This window comes from Cheilinus undulatus, linkage group 22 (assembly GCF_018320785.1).
Source record: "Cheilinus undulatus linkage group 22, ASM1832078v1, whole genome shotgun sequence".
Lineage (NCBI taxonomy): Eukaryota > Metazoa > Chordata > Actinopteri > Labriformes > Labridae > Cheilinus > Cheilinus undulatus.
Genome location: NC_054886.1, coordinates 28564377 through 28578997, shown reverse-complemented (window position 1 = coordinate 28578997; position 14621 = coordinate 28564377). Strand labels below are relative to the sequence as shown.

Here is a 14621-nt window from a genome sequence, read left to right as displayed (position 1 = left end):
AACTTTCCCATGGATCTCCCTGTGTGCTTGAACTCTTGTGTGATGGGAAAAGGCTATACATTCATCCCATAGATTTAAAAGAAGATAACTGAAGGCTAAAGATAAAACACAGGAAGGCTTCCCAAAAGTGAAGGAGGACAGGGATGAGTGGAGTCTCACAGGATGTCTGCTGCCCTGAGAAATATGGGAGAACCAAACAGAAACATGTCTTCCTTCATTAGAAGACAAATTCACAGAATTCCCCTGAGTCCTAATCTTAGAAAGATTAATCAAACTGACAGAATCACAAAAAACTCTTTAATGTCAATGTGAAAGCAAAAAGTCAGATCATATTGACCAACATGATTAAGTTACCACTCCAAATCCACATCGTAGTCGCAAACATGTTTGAAATTTTTAAATTCTAGGTCCTAATTCCAAGAGTGTCCCAACTTTTTTGGAATCCATATTCTATTTTCTAGCTCACACCAGCAGCAAATTCCTCCACACTCTTCTTCTTCTGGTGTTTACTTGCACATGCATTCCTCTCCCTGATGCCGCAGTCCGCCAATGAAGCAGCGTCTTTTAACCAATCAGCTGTAAATCTCTCAAACACCTCCTCGGCTGCAGACTGGGAGGTTTTCTGTGTTTGGAGCCGGACGGATCGCCGGGGTCACTGCTGAGAAACAAACAGCTGATGCAGAGCGCCTGTGTTAATGTGAGTACTATAGGTGGTTCTCTGGTGAGACTGCTCGCTGTGTAAGCTTCTTTTCTCCGACTCCCTGCTCTCTCCTGTACCGTTGTTCTTTCTCAGGGTTATTAGCCTTTGACCGGCTCAGCTCCGACCAGACTGCTGATTCAATCAGACCAGTTTACACATAATCTCCAATCAACAATGAGGCTCAATCAAACTGAATTTCACTTTCTTATAACCGACTTAAATGTCAAACCTGAATGGTCAAGTTTCTATGCAAACAAATGTTAAATGTTTGTTATTAACGCTTTCATTTAATCCAACTTCCTAGGTACAGGACCAGAAAGACTCCAAGTGGGCTGGGCTGGTTTCAAAAGAAAGTCATGAACAGATGAGAAACTGGGACTCCAGCAAATCATAGTGAGAGCCATTATCCACAAATGGAGAAAACTTGGAACAGTGGTGAACCTTTCAAGGAGTAGCTGGCCTACCAAAATTACTCCAAGAGCACATCCATGACTAGTCCAGTCCAAGACCTGCAGGGCTCGCTTGACTCAGTTGAGGTTAGTGTTCATGTTTCATGAATCAGAAAGAGACTGGACAAAAATGGCACCCATGGGAGAGTTCCAAGGCCAAAACCCCGGCTAACCAAAAGAAATACACAGATATTTGCCAAAAACATCTCAATGATCCCCGAGACTTTTGGGAAAATATTCTGTGGACTGAAGAGGCAAAAGCTGAACTTTCTGGAAGGTGTGTGTCTCGTTACGTATGGCGTTAAACTAACGAGAGTAACCTGGCTGCAGACTTCTATGGTGGGGTGTTTTGGGCTCATCTGTATCCCCCTCCCTCTAACCCTAACCTTTAGGATTTGAGTGCCTAACACTAACCCTCTTTGGAGTTTGTTAATTTGTGGTGTGTTATTTTTAACCTGTTAAAGCCTGTTGTGTCATATTTGATACACACGTTTACAAAACGGTTATCTAATCAACATGATCAATAGGTTACTAAAAAAAATTTGAATATAATCAGAAAAGTGATAAAAATGCCCTCCAATGGATTAACCATTGCCAACTGCCTGTCAAATGTCATACAAAAAACATATGTATATGAAATATTGTGGCTTTTTTTGTCAGCAGAAAGTAAAATAAACATCTCAGTTCCTAAATATGAAAAAAAAAAAAAAATGCTGGCTATCATTTGAGTTACCAGGCTTTAAGGCACTGTTACTCAACCCCGCTCAACCAAAGAGCCAAACTGTTGAAAAATACTTTTGCAAGAGCCACAGTCTAAGTGGTGAAAAGTGGCAAAAGTGGGTGAAAATAACAAAAAAGTTACAGGTGGCAAAAAATGGTTCAAAAGTGGCAAAAATGTGGCAGAAAAATGAGTGAAAATTGACTAAAGTGGGCAAAAAGCAGTCAAGATTGGCAAAATGGGCAAAAAAATAGGAGACAAGTGGTATGTAATGGCAAAAGGTAGCTTAAGTGGGCAAATGCAGCAAAAATGGTGAAAAAGGGCAAAAAAAAATGGCAAAAGGAAGAGGCAAAAATGGGTTGAAAAAAATGGGGTATTTAATGGCCAAAGGTAGCTGAAATGGGCAAGAAGCGGCAAAAAAAATGGTGAAAAAAGGACAAAAATGGGCAAAAAAGTGGCAAAAAGAAGAGGAAAAAATTTGGGAAAAGAGAAAACAAGTGGTATTTAATGGCAAAATGTAGCTCATTTTGACAAAAAGTGGCAAAAACGGTAAAAAAAGAAGGCAAAAATGGGATAAAAGTGGCAAAATGGGGAAAAAGTGTCAAAAAGAATTTGCAAAAAAGGGCAAAAAATAGGAAAAAATGGGGTATTTAAAGGCAAAATGTAGCTTATTCGGAAAAAAAGTGGGAAAAAAAATGGTAAAGCAAAAATGGGGAAAAAGTGTCAAAAATAAGTCGCAAAAATGGGGGAAAAAATAACGAAAAATGGGGTATTGAATGGCAAAGAGTAGCTTAAATGGGCAAAAAGTGATGAAAATTGTGAAAAAGGGCAAAAGTGGGGGAAAAGTGTCATATTTAAAATTAAGACACAAAGAGCCACAAATAATCATAAAAGAGCCACATGTGGCTCCAGAGCCACACGTTGAGGATCACTGCTTTAAGGGGTTAATGTTATCCCCTCCCCCTTACCCTAACCTTTAGGGTTCAGGTGCCTAACCCTAACCTTCTTTGGGTTTTCTCCCTCTGCAGTTTTGATTTTCATGTATAAAATTCTGCTGTTGTAAAAAAGTAGCCATTTTACTGTAACCTCTGACAGCAAGCAGAAAATACACACCATTCAGTGAGTCATTCTGGTTCTGGCTTTGGTAAAAATGTCACTTTCTGCCCCACGGTGGAGGTCCTCCCACCATAGAGATCTGCAGCCAGATCCTCTTAAAACCAACACAGCATTTCATAAAAGACCATCAAACCATCAGTCAAACATGGTCAACCATGGATTCTGCTCTCTACCAGAAAACACTGATGAGGATTGTCCAGCCATCAGTTCAGTACCTTAATCTCAAAGCTCTTGGGTTAGGACAATGATCTGAAACACACAGACAAGTCCACCAGTGGCCTAGTCAGTGGCCGTTTCTGCTAGAAAACCTTCCACTGTGACTAAATAAAAACAATTCTGCAAAGAAGAGTTGGCCAAAACTCCTTCATAGCGATGTGAAAGACTCATTTCCAGTTATCAGACATGTTTGCTTGCAGTTGTTGCCTCCAAGCGTGGAACAACCAGTTATTGGGGTTAGGCAATGACTTTTTTCCATAAAGGGCCAGGTAGGTTTGGTTGGCTTTTTGCCCTTAATAAATGAAATCTTCATGAAAAACAATGCAATTTGTGTTTACTTGGGTTATCATCATCTATTATGAAAATTCATTTGATGATCTGAAACATTTAAGTGTGACAAATATGCAGAAAATAAGAAATCAGAAAGTGACGTGTGCCCGGACTTATTAGATAAGGTCTTTGACATCTTGTCCTGTCTTGTCTTCGTCTTATCAGTAAGAGGGTAGTTTCAACAAAGAAGGATAAACAATATTTTAAAAATCTTTTTTTGAAGGAGAACAGGTTTCTGGAGAAGTCTTTAAGACATTTTTCCCTCCCAACCCCAAGAGAGATCACGCCCTTGGCAAAGACGGGGAAGAAATTTGTTGGAAATTTCATCTTGAAGCTACAATCACATTGCAAATGGTTTGGAATAATCATTTAACATTTTTTAAACAGAGAAAACCTCATTTTAAGAGTCGTCTTATCTAAATCACAGCAGACGTCTGTAATTATAAGAAAGAAACAGCCTTTCCAGACATTCACTTTTAATTGGTGTAATTGGAAAGAAGGATAAGGAAATACCAAATCTGTGATTTTACAGGATAGCATCCAGGCTGGAAGGAAGGGCATTTTTGGCTTCCAATTACACATCCCATAACCAATAAACAATCATTTAGTTCACCTTAGAATCCAAACATCGTGTTTGCTCACACTGAAAAGCATTTACTGACAGTTTTGAGCTTTTCGAGCCCCACACCACCACAACCTCTCTTCATATTTGTTTTAAAGGAACCCCGAAACCAGCAAAGATAAAAACATGATGAAGCTGTAAACTGAGCTCAAAATCAAGTCAACAGTCTTTAAGATATGGAGCAAAATAACTCCACAAATCATGCTTTATCCTTTGCCCTCACTTATCTCTCTGACAGCTGGAATGGCTAACCCACGAGCTCAGGATCTGACCGAGCACAACCTCATCGTCTTCCTCTTTGAGCTCATTCCTCACATTCACTGACACTCTGTTATGGCTCCGAACACTAACACTCAAGAGCAGCCCAACTTTGAGACTCCAGCCTCTAACATCTTGTTTAAATGTCATCATAACTTTAGTTCTTTAACATCCAGGCAGCCAGTCGCCTCCTTCATCCAGACAAACCACTGGGAGTGGGACGGAAATGCAGCTATGGAGGCCTCGTGGTCATAATCCGTCATTCTCCACAATCTTAGAGCCACTTCACAAGGATTTGTTTGCATTTTGACCCCAACTTAAGGAATTCTTTTCATGGTTTAACAGGAGGCCTTGACTGGGTTGTGAAGATTAATATCAGTATGGTGTAGTGCTCATTAAAAATCTTGAAATATACCAGAACTGGCATCAAAGATAGCAGCTTAAAACTGCTTAACAAATATTGAACCTCTCTGTTAAATAAAGGTAAGAATAAAGAAGTAAATCAGTGCTAACACCTGGATAAGCTGTGAAGGTAGTGGATAAATGGATGGATGTTTTACCCTTTGGGATGCTGATCTTGAAGTCCAGGTCCCTCTCTTCTAAATGGTACAAAGCCACTTCCTGTAAGCGGGCTCGCTCCAGTTCAGAGAGGCTCTGGATGGGCACCGGCTGTAGCCGCACACTCTGACCCAACATGGTTGCCCACGTGTGGTCGCCCTGCAGAGAAGAGGTAAGGGAAGAGGTCAGGAAAGATCTTCACAAGGACAGAGAACAAGCACGTCAATGTAAGGTACAATTTTTCTGTTTTTTTTTACCATTGATGTGGGTCTTTAAAGTCTATTTTGTCTTTGATTATTAAACATTTGCTTAATATTATGCATTTGTTTTTATTCTAACATATGTGCTTTTCAATAATACACATTTTCCCTTATTGCACATTTGCATCAACCTGTTGCACATTAGCATATATCATTGCACATTTACCATTTAATAGTGCTTAAATCTGGCTTGTTTTTGCACATTTGCATTTGTAAATTTGTCTTTCAATGTTGCACATTTCCCTTCATTATTGCACACTTATTTTTTAAGTGCTGAACAGTTTCTAGTTAGGATTGCTCATTTGCCCTCAATTCTTGCAAATTTGCCTTTCAGTGCTGCACATTTTCCTTTGTTGCACATTTGCTTTATTCCGTTGCACATTAGTCTGTATTGTTGCAGATGTGCCTGCAGTCTTTTTACTGCACATTTAGCTCGCTTATTCACATTTGCATTAGTAAATTTGTAATTTTACTTTTTATATTGCAAATTTTGCCTCTTATCGTTGCATATTGGGATGTTTTTATCAGTGCAATTTATAGTTATCTTTGAAAAGCTCAATAAATGCCTTTCAGTGTGTTGCACATTTACCTTCATTATGGTATACTTAACTGTCTTTAAGCATTGAACATTTGCTGGTTAGTATTGCACATTTGCTTTTTAATATTGCTCAAATTTGGGCTGTTATTTGCACACAAATATGTCTTTCAATGCTTCACATTTCCCTTCATTATTGCACACTTATTTCTTAGTTCTGAACCCTTCTAGTTAGTATTGCACATTTGCCTATAATTCTTGCAAATTTACCTTTCGGTATTGCACATTTTCTTTTGTTGCACATTTTCATTCTTCTCTTGCACATTAGCCTGTTTTATTGCAGATTTGCCCGTGATCTTCTTGCTGCACATTTGGCCTTTATCACATTTGCATTTGTAAATTTGCTATTCCATATTTCATATTTGCCTCTTATTATTGCATATTGGGATGTTTTTTATCAGCACACTTTACATTTATTTGTGAAAAACTCAACAAATACCTGTCAGTGTGGCATACTTGCCTTTAAGTGTTGAGCGTTTGCTGCTTACTATTGCACATTTGTCCTTTATCATTGCAACTTTGCGTTGTCATCTTTTTTACTAATACTCTCTGCATTATCCATGCACATGTCCTTTTAGGTTTTCTCCTTTGAATGTTGCACATTTCCCTTCATTGCTGTACCTGTGTCTACACGTATTGAACATTTGCTGGTTAGTATTGCACATTTGCCTTTCATTCTTGCAAATTTGCCTTTAATGTTTGCAAATTTGCCATTATTGATCATATGATTTCTTTCATTGCACATATGCCTCTTCAGATTTCACATTTGTCCTCTATCATTGAAACCTCTTTTATTAAAGCTCTCTCCATTTATCACTGCAAGTTTCCCTTTAGTGATGCACCACTGAATTTCAATATTGCACATTTGCCTTTTTCTGTCTGCACATTTGCATTAACCATTTTCTTTTTGCACACTCTTTATTCATTGATCAATCTTTGCACTTTAAAAGGTTTGTTTTGAGAAAATGCTGAAAGACATAATCAAATGTAAGAAAGCGTGTCTAATTAGTGTTAAATAAAGTATCTGTAAGTGGCCCAGATAAGAAGAATGACTTTTTTTTATACTAAGTTTTTTTTATTTTTACACTGTTTTGAAATAAGGTTTCTTTACTCCTTTTTGGGTTAAAAAAGACATTTATTTTAAAAGGGGAAAAAGGAAATCAATCATATATTGTAACAGCATCTTAAAGAAAAAGATGAGCTTTGCCAAAGCTAGGGCATGAATTTAAACAGCAAGAAGGAATGATCAGAAGATAAACTGTATGTATGACAAACAGCATCCATATTAAGCAGCTATAGCCACATTGAGAACATCTGATTTGTTGTCCTGATGCTATTTTTAACCAAACATGGCCATTCAATAATTCTAAAAAGCCATCAAATTCTGATTTTATCAGAAAATTGGGCTGCACATCAAATGAAAGTATGTTAATATTCAACCACTTCCCGTACTTGTAGTTGTCTATTTGTTCAGTATGTTATTGCTTATATGTCTAAAGGATCGGCATCCATCCTCCACTGTCCTGTACTCTAACTCTCTCAGGCTCCATTTTTTACCGCAGGGCCCTGAGGTCTTGTGAAGTCCATCTATCACAGACTTAACTGCTGCTACGCAACAAGACTACAAATAAACAGAACATAACTATTGTTAGTACAGTGCAGCATTTTTAAATAATCCCCGTGGATGGGTAGCAGTTGTGTAAACTTTCTCCTATGGTCTGAACGAGATGTTTTACACTTTAACTCAGAAAATATTTTGTTGTTGTAATAAACATCTGAGTGGAGACATCGGTCTTCAGAGTGGAGATGCTTTTAAAGGCTTAGCTGCAGACCTCAGTGTTTGGGAGAATAAATTGCTGGCTCAGCACAATATTTGTTCTGCAGTGATCTGGGTTCTTTTCAGAGATCTTTGTGTTATGAACGACAACTAAACACGGTTTATCTGAGGATACACAATGTCATCGTTTTGGCCAAGGGCTTTGAGATGAGCACATAGTCTAAGGAAGAATTTAAATTCCTTGTAGACCTGCACTGAAGAGCAACACAGCACAAAAAAGTAGGGACGGGGCAACAAAAGGCTGGAAAAGTAAGTGGTACTAATGGAAAACAGCTTGAGGAGCATTTTGCAACTGATTAGGTTGATCAATCTAAGCCAAAGCTCATTTAACATGGGCTGAGGCAACATGGAAAACTGTTCTGTGGTCAGACGAGGAATTGAATATAGACATTTCAGTGCAAGAATCTCTTACATTACGCTTTTAAGTGTCTGAAGGCTCAAAACTTTTAGTCAACTTCAAAGAAGTTCCTGACTCAAGGCACAAGTGGAAGTATGACATTGCTCTGCAGGCTGGGGCGGTTGTTATGTCTGTGCATCCCCCGTGTTTACAGGCTCTTTTCAAATTCTACCCACCATCCCATCTCTGTAATAAAGCCACAAAAGCTGAAAATAAACCCATGTATAAAAAGCATTTTCCAGACTAAGCTCAGCTTTCACTGAGGTAACATTTAATTGCTTTACATAACTCTTGTACCACTTATTGACACCTCAGTAACAAGGATCCTGATAGATGGAGAGTTTAATGAGAACCAGGATGAGGGATGTTAAAAGAGAATCTGAGCCTCAGTGATGGAGTGAGAGAGTTCAGGCAGAACGTTTGATGGAGGGATTCAGCGTCCTCGGGTTAACAAGAACCAGACGAACACAAAAGATCTGAAGGTCCATGTTTCTCCACCACTTCACCCATCACACAAAAATGTGCCTTTAAAACAGGCATGTTTGGTATTTGTGTTTGGAAAGCCTTAGAATGAACTGAGGTACAAGTTAGAGGAATTCAGCACAAATGCATCTAAATATTTACTTTCTCATCCACTCTTTCATATGGTTGTGTTTTATTCCAGTCTCAGCTAAGATGATAGCATATTTTTGACTACATTTGAAGAATTCCTGAGTATTTCAGTGTGACATTTCAGATATTAGATGGCTTTGTATTTTTGTGCCTCAAACAGTGTTTTAAAAGCAACCATGTGGGATTTTATCCTTTGATTGAACCTCTAATAACTAACAGACCCCTGAAACATGATGAGGAGAGAACATGATGGCTGGGAATTGCTGGTTTGTTTGTCTTTAGAAAAAATACGCTATTGTAGTTGACAAAATTGATATCATTCTGGGTTTTGTTTGATCCGTGAAGTGGTCCACATTTGTCAGTTAGTTTTAGCCTTTAGAACACTAAGTGCTAAAAACGCCCAACTGTGTTGGTCTTGTATTGAAAAATTGTGGCTTAAATCGCAAGAAAAATATGTGTCTTCAGGAATACAGGCCCTAAAACTCTCAGTTCCAATCAAAATGAAAAGCTGATTAAAGTCACTGGCTGTGCGTTAACACATTCCAGCCTGCAGGCTTTTATGGATGTTTTCATTGTGGTCTGAGCCCAGACCTCGAAGCAAGGACCCTATCAAGACTCTGGTATTGATCACATAGTGTCAATACCAGATTGACTCATGTCAGGCAGTTTATAATGGCCTAGTCAGATTGGACGATGCAAAGTGGAGTTCTAAACTACTTCCTGTTTCTTGAAAAATATGCTAATTTGAAAGCTCACCATGGACAAGTACTTTGACATTTGTACAAGAGCAGAACAAAATTTCGTCCTTAAGGTTCTTCTAGCTGTAAACCAAAATTTAGCCAGATCAGACAAACTCTCGTGAAGGAGTTAACCCTTGAAAGACCCCTGGAAATGGTAAAAAAAAAAAAAAAAGACAGCATAGGTTTGACTTATATCTATGAAAATTGCTGGACACATGTATCATGTTTGAACAACCAAAAAAGTCTAAAATTGTTGTGGTGAAAAATGTGCAGAAAGTAAGTTAGCAAAAGTTAAAGGACAATTTTGGGGTGTTTAAGCACCAAATCTTAGGGGTCACATTTGAATAAATAGATCTCAGGGATTTGATCTGATTGAATTCAGAATGTTTCTGCTTATTCTTGACAATTTAGAGATCCAAAATTATTAAAAGCTTGAGTTTCTGCCATCAGGTGGGCATGCAATCTGGCCCCAAAATTCTCAAATGGCTCTTGGTGCTGTGCCAAAAAGCAGTTTTGCTTTGATTAATCACCAAATTTCACAAATGATGTAAGAGTACCAGATTGAACACATTCATATTGGAAATCTGCACATACAGTTGACACAGGGCCCCCTTCTGCCAACAGGAAGTCACTTTTCTGGGTTATGATTTCTCAAAGTTTCCCAGATCTCCCTAAAAATTGGTCAGGGCAATGCAGGTAATGCCAAGAAACAGGGAGTTGTTTTTGAAGACCTTCAATCCTCTTTCTGGATCTTTTTTTTTTAATTCCTACAAGATCTCTGAGATCTCCCTCAAAAATTGGTTATGGCAATGCAGTCAATGCCTAGAAACAGGAAGTTGCTTATGAAGGCCTTCAATCCTCTTTCCGGATCATGATTTCTTATTCCTACAAGAGCTCCTAGATCTCCCACTAAAGTGGTTATGGCAATGCAGTTAACACCAAGAAACAGGAAGTTGCTTTTGAAAGCCTTCAATCCTCTTTCTGGATCATGATTTCTTATTCCTACAAGATCTACCAGATCTCCCATTACATTTGTTATGGTAATGTAGTCAATGCCAAGAAACAGGAAGTTGCTTTTGATGGTGTTCAATCTTCTTTCTGGATTATGATTTTTTATTTCTACAAGATCTACCAGATCTCCCTCAAAATTGGTCAGCGCAGTGCAGTTCGTGCCAAGACACAGGAAGTTATTTTTGACAGCCTTCAATCCTCTTTCTGGATCATGATTTGTTATTCCTACAAGATTTCCCAGATCTCCCTCAAACTTGGCCATGGCAATGCAGGTAACACCAAGAAACAGGAAGTTGCTTCTGAAGGCCTTCTATCGGGGCTCTTAGATTATGATTTTTTATTCCAACAAGGTTTTCCCAGATCAAAACCAGAATTAAACAACAAACGGATTATTTCAAAACAGAAAATGAGTGCATTGTTTACACAGCCATGAACTTATCTGAATGTGAAAGATTTTAAATATCAGAGCACTACCAGCAGAAAAATCCTACAAACAGCTTAACGCCTGTTATCAGCTTTATCTCAGTCTGTAAAGCATCCTGACTGAAATCCACTGACCTTTCATAGTGATTTATAGTAACTTCCCGACTCTGTACGCCCTTCATCTGTATGTTTATGTGTAGGTTTACTTATGACTATAATCTCGCCGTCCTCAGCCCACACTGCACAGCATGATTGAGGAAAATTGCTCTGGCCTTAATGCTAAACGTAACCAGACGATCATGCTGTGGTTGTAACTGGATCAGAGCCATCCACAGAGGTTTGTGAGGCCTCAAAACGGGTGACATACATATCCCCAAAGAAAAACAGATTTCACTCAAAGACAACACAATGGGAACGTTGGTTGGATGATTCAAATGCCAGGAGTAGAGCTGACATTTAGGATAAGTGTCCTGACCTATGGACAGGCTGTTTGAAGAAAGTAAACCTATACATAATGGAGTATATTTTCTCTTTTGGTGCACTTAAATTCATCATAAAATGTAAAAATGTGACTATATAACGGGAAGACTTTACTTGTATGAGGATGTTCCAGTCTTTTGTACTGGAAATATTTTGAAAATCTCAAATGAAGCCGCAGAAATGATGTAAATACATGAATGTGACTTCATTTTATCAGATTTTTCTCAGACTGAAAACTCAACATGTGGCTTTAGCAACATAATCATTTGGAACTTATTAAATCAAGGAAACCAAACTCGGCCTTTAGAAGTTCTTTTGGGCCTTAACTAGAGAATAAATGTTATGTTCATACTGCACGTCCCCCCTAAAGTCAGAGCCAGGAGACTTGAAGAGATGTTTAAGAAAGCTAATTCACTGATTGAACCACAGGTTTCTATTCTCTTCTTAGTCTTTTCTGTCCAATTGTAGCTCTAGTCAATGGCAGGAAATAGAGACAATTCAAGCCACATGGTGAACAAAACATACAGGAAGAGGAGTACAAAGAACCAAAACAAAGCTGGGCTGGAACACACCTCTTAATCCAAACACACAGACCTTGTTGCATAAGAGACAACAACTAATATCTAATCCAAGGCAGATTAGATTTTTGGGAGGTTTTACCAAAGGCCTGATTATAAACTTCAAAGACAAATCCAGTAAAATTCAAGAAAGTTCACTGCAATCACTATGTGTCACAGAGATTAATCACATTCTGGATTATAATCAATTCAACACATTGTTAGCCAATTTTGTCAAGTTGTTGTTGTTGTGGACTAACTGAATGAAACACCAGAAAAGGAGGGTTCCCATTTTACAATCCTGGTGAAGTTCTGGCTTTCTGCTGCCCATCAGTCTGTACAGTTGACTTACAGAGGCCAAGAGTAAAGGGTCAAATGCATTTAGGTATCTTTAGTCTGAGCACGTATCCATTTTGTAGGGCATAATTATCTTGTGTTTACTTAAAATCAGTGCAATACAATTTGATACGAGATGATGGTATACTATAAACCAGTGGTTCTCAACTGGTGGGTTGGGACCCAAAAGTGGTCACAAAGCCCTTTTCAGTGGGTCGCGGATATGGGCCTGGGAAAAAAATTGCACCAAATTGTGTATGAAACTCCATAAAACGTGCGTATTTATCCTATTTCATTGTTTTTGTTACACTTTTTGTACTGTCTTAGGCCAAAGCTGTACTATTCTTTATCAAATACATCAGATTGACCAAAAAATTCCCCAAAATCTGGATCGCTACTCTCCTTAGGGAGTTGATAGTGGGTCCAGTGACTCACCCAGTTGAGAACCACTGCTATAAACTACATGACAACTGTTCAATATGATACAATGTCATACAATATGATGTGGCACTTACAAAACTACAACAATAAAAATCCAATTTATCATGATAAATACTGATACAATCTGACATGATTTGATATGTTACATTACATAACGATACTTTACTGTACTCAAGGTAACAACTGTATTGTAACATAATGTAATATAATGTAACATAACATAAAGTGACGTGATGTGATTGATCACAATGGGATGTAGCAGAACGTACATGAAACATATCATAATGTTTCACAATGTACTGTAACATTTTGTAACAGATCCTAATGTAGTGTTACACAAAGTAACAAAGTATTGTACAGTATCATAAAATATCACATCATGATGAAATATTCAGTGCATTCTCTCATAGCATTATGTTATGCCATGATACGAACAATACATTTCTTTATACGCATTCTCAAGGTTACATTAATATCATAACGTAATGTGAGGTGATGAACATAATATAACATTATGTAACAGACCGTGACATAACATGACACAGCATCCCACTCATAAATAAATGCATTGTAATGTGTTGTAATGTATTGTAACTATCATAACATATGGTAATGTATCATCATATATTGTAATGTAAAGTATCATAATGTATTGTAATGTATCATAATGTAACATAATGTTATGTATCATGACCATGTATGTCATTTTTCCTCTCATGACATTACGTTACATCATAATGTAACTGATCATTACAATCAATTATAACGTGACATAGGTAAGTTAACATAATGTAACGGCTACATTACATATCATAACGTAATGTGAAGTTTTGGACATAATGTAACACAATGTAACAGATAGTAATAGATTGTAACAAAACATGACGCAGCATAACGTACATAAATAAATATATCGGAATGTGTCCTTTCTTATCATAACGTATCGTAACGTGTCATAACCTATCGCCACATATCGTAAAGTAATGTATTGTAATGTATCGTATCATGATGATATATCTAATGTTTCTTCTCATAACATTATGTTACAACATAATGTTATGATACAACCGTAATGTGACATATCATAACATAACGTGACATAGCGTAATGTAGGTAAGTTAACATAACATAACATAATGTTTCATAATGTTTTATTCCGTAACCCATTGTGACGTAAAGTAACGTATAATGACGATATGTATGTCCTATCATCATTACACCATAATATGATGACCAAAGTTTATGTGCATTACATCACTTTATGATAAATTACATTACGATTTGATACAATACATTATATTTTTATACATCATATGGGCAAGTTAGTCTAAGATTACAGAGCTGCATACTTTGAACTACATCTCCAATAGAACACAGTAAAAAGCAACAGAAAACAACAACAATCCACACATAAATAGAGAAGCACATACAAATATAAACCAATATAAGTCAGAAATGAACTTTTCAAACATTTAAAAAGCACTCAATAACTTTTCTAATTCTACTGAAAACATGAAGGATGCTGAGGCCAATAGTAGACATGATAGATAAGATTTTTTCAACAAACCCTGAGATAAAGGTGAAATCAGACTAGCCAATCTTTACAGATACACTTTATTAAATCTTTTTTTTTTTAAATGGTCCTTGTCTAATTACATTTGTGATTGATTCAACTGAAAACAATGGCTGCCACAGACAGAAAAACCAGCCTTTGTGTGGGTATTTTACGTCAGGATGTATTGTTTCTAATATTAAAACAGAATATGAGCAGTAAATCTGCCATCATCATTGTGAACTACACAACTGGGATCATCCTCAAACAATCAAATTACCTTTAGATTGGGCTTTAAAACAGCCCCAAGAGGCCTTTCAGAGGTTCTGGTTTAAAAAGACTTTGGACCACTCATCATGGAGTAATATCCTGATAACGCAGGTGAAAAAGGAGTCACAGTCTAAGGCATGAAT

At 37.4% G+C, this 14621-nt stretch overlaps 1 protein-coding gene across 3 annotated transcripts in view; it reads right to left on the bottom strand.

Moving 5' to 3' along the window:
- The window catches only part of arhgap36 (Rho GTPase activating protein 36), a 125961-nt gene that overhangs the window by 48814 nt on the left and 62526 nt on the right, over positions 1-14621 (bottom strand). For all 3 annotated transcript variants that reach the window (XM_041779679.1, XM_041779680.1, XM_041779681.1), the window contains one exon: positions 4970-5126. In XM_041779679.1, the coding sequence (XP_041635613.1) occupies positions 4970-5126 (157 nt within the window). The remainder of the gene's footprint in view (positions 1-4969; positions 5127-14621) is intronic.